This window comes from Pteropus vampyrus, unplaced genomic scaffold (genome assembly GCF_000151845.1).
Source record: "Pteropus vampyrus isolate Shadow unplaced genomic scaffold, Pvam_2.0 Scaffold194, whole genome shotgun sequence".
Taxonomy (NCBI): domain Eukaryota; kingdom Metazoa; phylum Chordata; class Mammalia; order Chiroptera; family Pteropodidae; genus Pteropus; species Pteropus vampyrus.
Window position 1 is genome coordinate 142266 of NW_011888975.1, and position 2747 is coordinate 145012.

At 43.2% G+C, this 2747-nt stretch overlaps 1 protein-coding gene across 1 annotated transcript in view; it reads left to right on the forward strand.

Moving 5' to 3' along the window:
• Window positions 1-2747, forward strand: part of SLC9C2 (solute carrier family 9 member C2 (putative)) — a 56655-nt gene that overhangs the window by 44483 nt on the left and 9425 nt on the right. Inside the window, exons 21-22 of the mRNA XM_011371740.2 lie at window positions 257-424; window positions 1474-1605. Of these exons, the coding sequence (XP_011370042.1) occupies window positions 257-424; window positions 1474-1605 (300 nt within the window). The remainder of the gene's footprint in view (window positions 1-256; window positions 425-1473; window positions 1606-2747) is intronic.

Sequence of the window (2747 nt, forward strand, 5' to 3'; positions counted from 1 at the left end):
AGAAATGTTCAAGCAGAAAGTGGTAGATAGGGGCGTTTCTAAAGCGAAAGCTTGGAAACATTCTTTGCCTTGGGGAGTTGAAACGTGAAAGTAACCGTGATTGTGAGGAAGCCTGACTCACACCTGAAAAGTAACCGTGATTGTGAGGAAGCCTGACTCACACCTGAAAGGACTCACGAAGACCCTCCCCTTCCGCTGTGCTAACAGGGTCGGGTCGAGGGGTTTTTAATCGTGGATTTCCCTTGGCCCTTTGCAGCTGCACAGTTCACCTCCTACCTTTGGAATAGACAGCAGCCTCCGACCTGACGGAGAGTCCAAAACCACATTCACGGAGTACTGCACTTGTGGGGACATAATCGGAGAGCTGAGCTGTCTGCTTAAGCGTGAATTTGAGTATACCGCCATCTGCGAAACCATCTTACAGGTCAGAAACGGGTGCGTCCAGCTGGTGGGCTATTAGTTAACTCTTCCTCACGTCGGTAGGGAAGGCAGCATGTTTTCTTCCTTTGAGAGCTGATATCTTATTTAGTCACCCAACCGGCCGCCGTGAAGCAAGCAGGTAGACAAGCTGACGGAAGGCAGACTCAGTGTGTCCCATCTCGGCTGTGGGGTCTGGAGCGAGAGTAACCTCTTTGAGTCTTTGTGTCTGCGCTGATTAAAAGAGAGACTATCTAACTTTTGATGTTGCGGAGATTAGGAAAATAGCTGCGTAAGGTGCCTGGCTCTATACACGGCCACCATTACGAGAGCAGTTTTTTAAAGAACTCTCGTGTTTTTAAACTCCCTTTCTTGCTTTTTTTCACTTGCTCAGTAAGAATAGGCGGCCTGATGTTCCACGAGCTGCGGGGGACTCAAACAGAAATGCGCCAAAGTTCCCGCTCACCAAGAATTCTCCCGCTTTGGGGGCTTTTAGATGCAGCAGAGACAGAGAGCTAGGGCTGTGTGGGCCGAGGGAATGTCGATTCGTCAGGCTCATAGCATCGCATTTCTGGAAGAAGATAGAAGGCATAGATTTAGTCGGAAGGCTGAATTTAATTCACCTAAGGTCATTTAGTTTGAATTCTGAAAGCATAGTCTTCTTTATTCAGGTAAGCAGTTTGAGAACAAATACTATGCATGAGGCCACTTTACCTACTGTGGCAATAAAAATAGAGACGTTCATAGGGCTTAGTTTCTGAATCCTGGGCTCATGAGCCATGTCCTTTATCAGAGCTATTGACTGATATAGATTTTCCTGGCCTACTAGTAAGCCTATAGCTTTAATTAGACTGTAAATAGTATTATCTCACACACAGTGGACAGCTTTTCCAATAATACATTGCTTTTAAATGGCACAGTATCATAATTATACTGAGCTTTATAGTCAGTTTTTCTAAGACGTTTGATGAAGATTAATCTGCAGGCATCTTGTTTTCGGATGGTCTTGTAGTTTAGTTCCGAATCAGCTCCCTGCATGACTCCTTGCGATTTCAGGCCTGCTTCATCTCCCTGGAGGATTTGTATGAAGGCTTTGACGTCTTCTGGCCATCCCTGGAATATAAGATATGGCTAAAGCTTGCTCTCGCTACTGCCCACCAGTATTTTGAATCAGCTCTCATCGATGAGGTAAGTTACATGATTAATATATAAGCGAAATTTTGTTTACTGTGCCTTTTTTACAAAGTGCAGTTCATATTTTTGTGACAAAGACAGAAAGGAGGCTTGTGTCTGATCTTCGAAAATGAGATTCCAGAATTTTAACCACCGCCTTATCCTGACTTCCTGCAGGCTGTCAGTCCTCTCGTCACAGCTAATTTTCCCAGGCTACCCACAGTCATCCCTTAACAAAAAAATAGATTCAGAAAATATTAAATAGGTATATCCTTAAGAAACAAGCGTAGCAGTAATCAGAATGAGTTAATGAACACTCAGCTGGTGTTCATTATATTCTACTCTATCTACCCACATTAATATGAATCTGCTGCCTCTTCAAAATCTTTACTGAGTTAACTGAGCCTCTTCTAGGAACTTCCTCTCCAAAACGTAGTGGTTCAAGTCTGTTCTTGGACTGGCATAATTTTCAGTGTCATATTTATATCCTATTTACTAATCACTTGAGCCCTTATTCTGAGTCAGGAATTAGGGGAAGTGACAGACCTGAAGTTCAGCAATATTCACTGAATTAAGAAAATGGATGTGACTATTGGATTTAAAAATTAGCACATCTCAAAGAGAATGAGAAGACAAACCGCAGACTGGGAGAAAATGTTTGCAGAAGACACATCTGAGAGAGGACTGTTATCTAAAATATTCAAAGAAGTCTTAAAACTGAACAATAAGGAAACAAACAACCCCATTTAAAAATGGGCCAAATATCTTAACGGACATTTCACCAAAGTAAATAGGCATATGAAAAGTTGCTCCACATTATATATCATCAAGGAAAGGCAAACGAAAACATCAACGAGACACCACGGCACACTTATTAAATTGGTGTCCAGAACACCGGCGACAATGCCAAATGCTGACACAGGGACTCTCGGTCACTGCTGATGGGAATGCCAAATGGTGCTGCCACTTTGGGAGGCAGTTTGGCAATTTTTACAAAACCAAACATATTCTTACTATTCAGTCCAGCAGTCACGCTCCTTGGTATTCACCCAGAAGAGCTGAAAACTTATGTCCACGCAAAAACCTGAACATGGCTGCTTGCAGCAGCTTTACATGCAGTTGCCAGCACGTGGAAGCAAACACGATGCCCTTGAGTA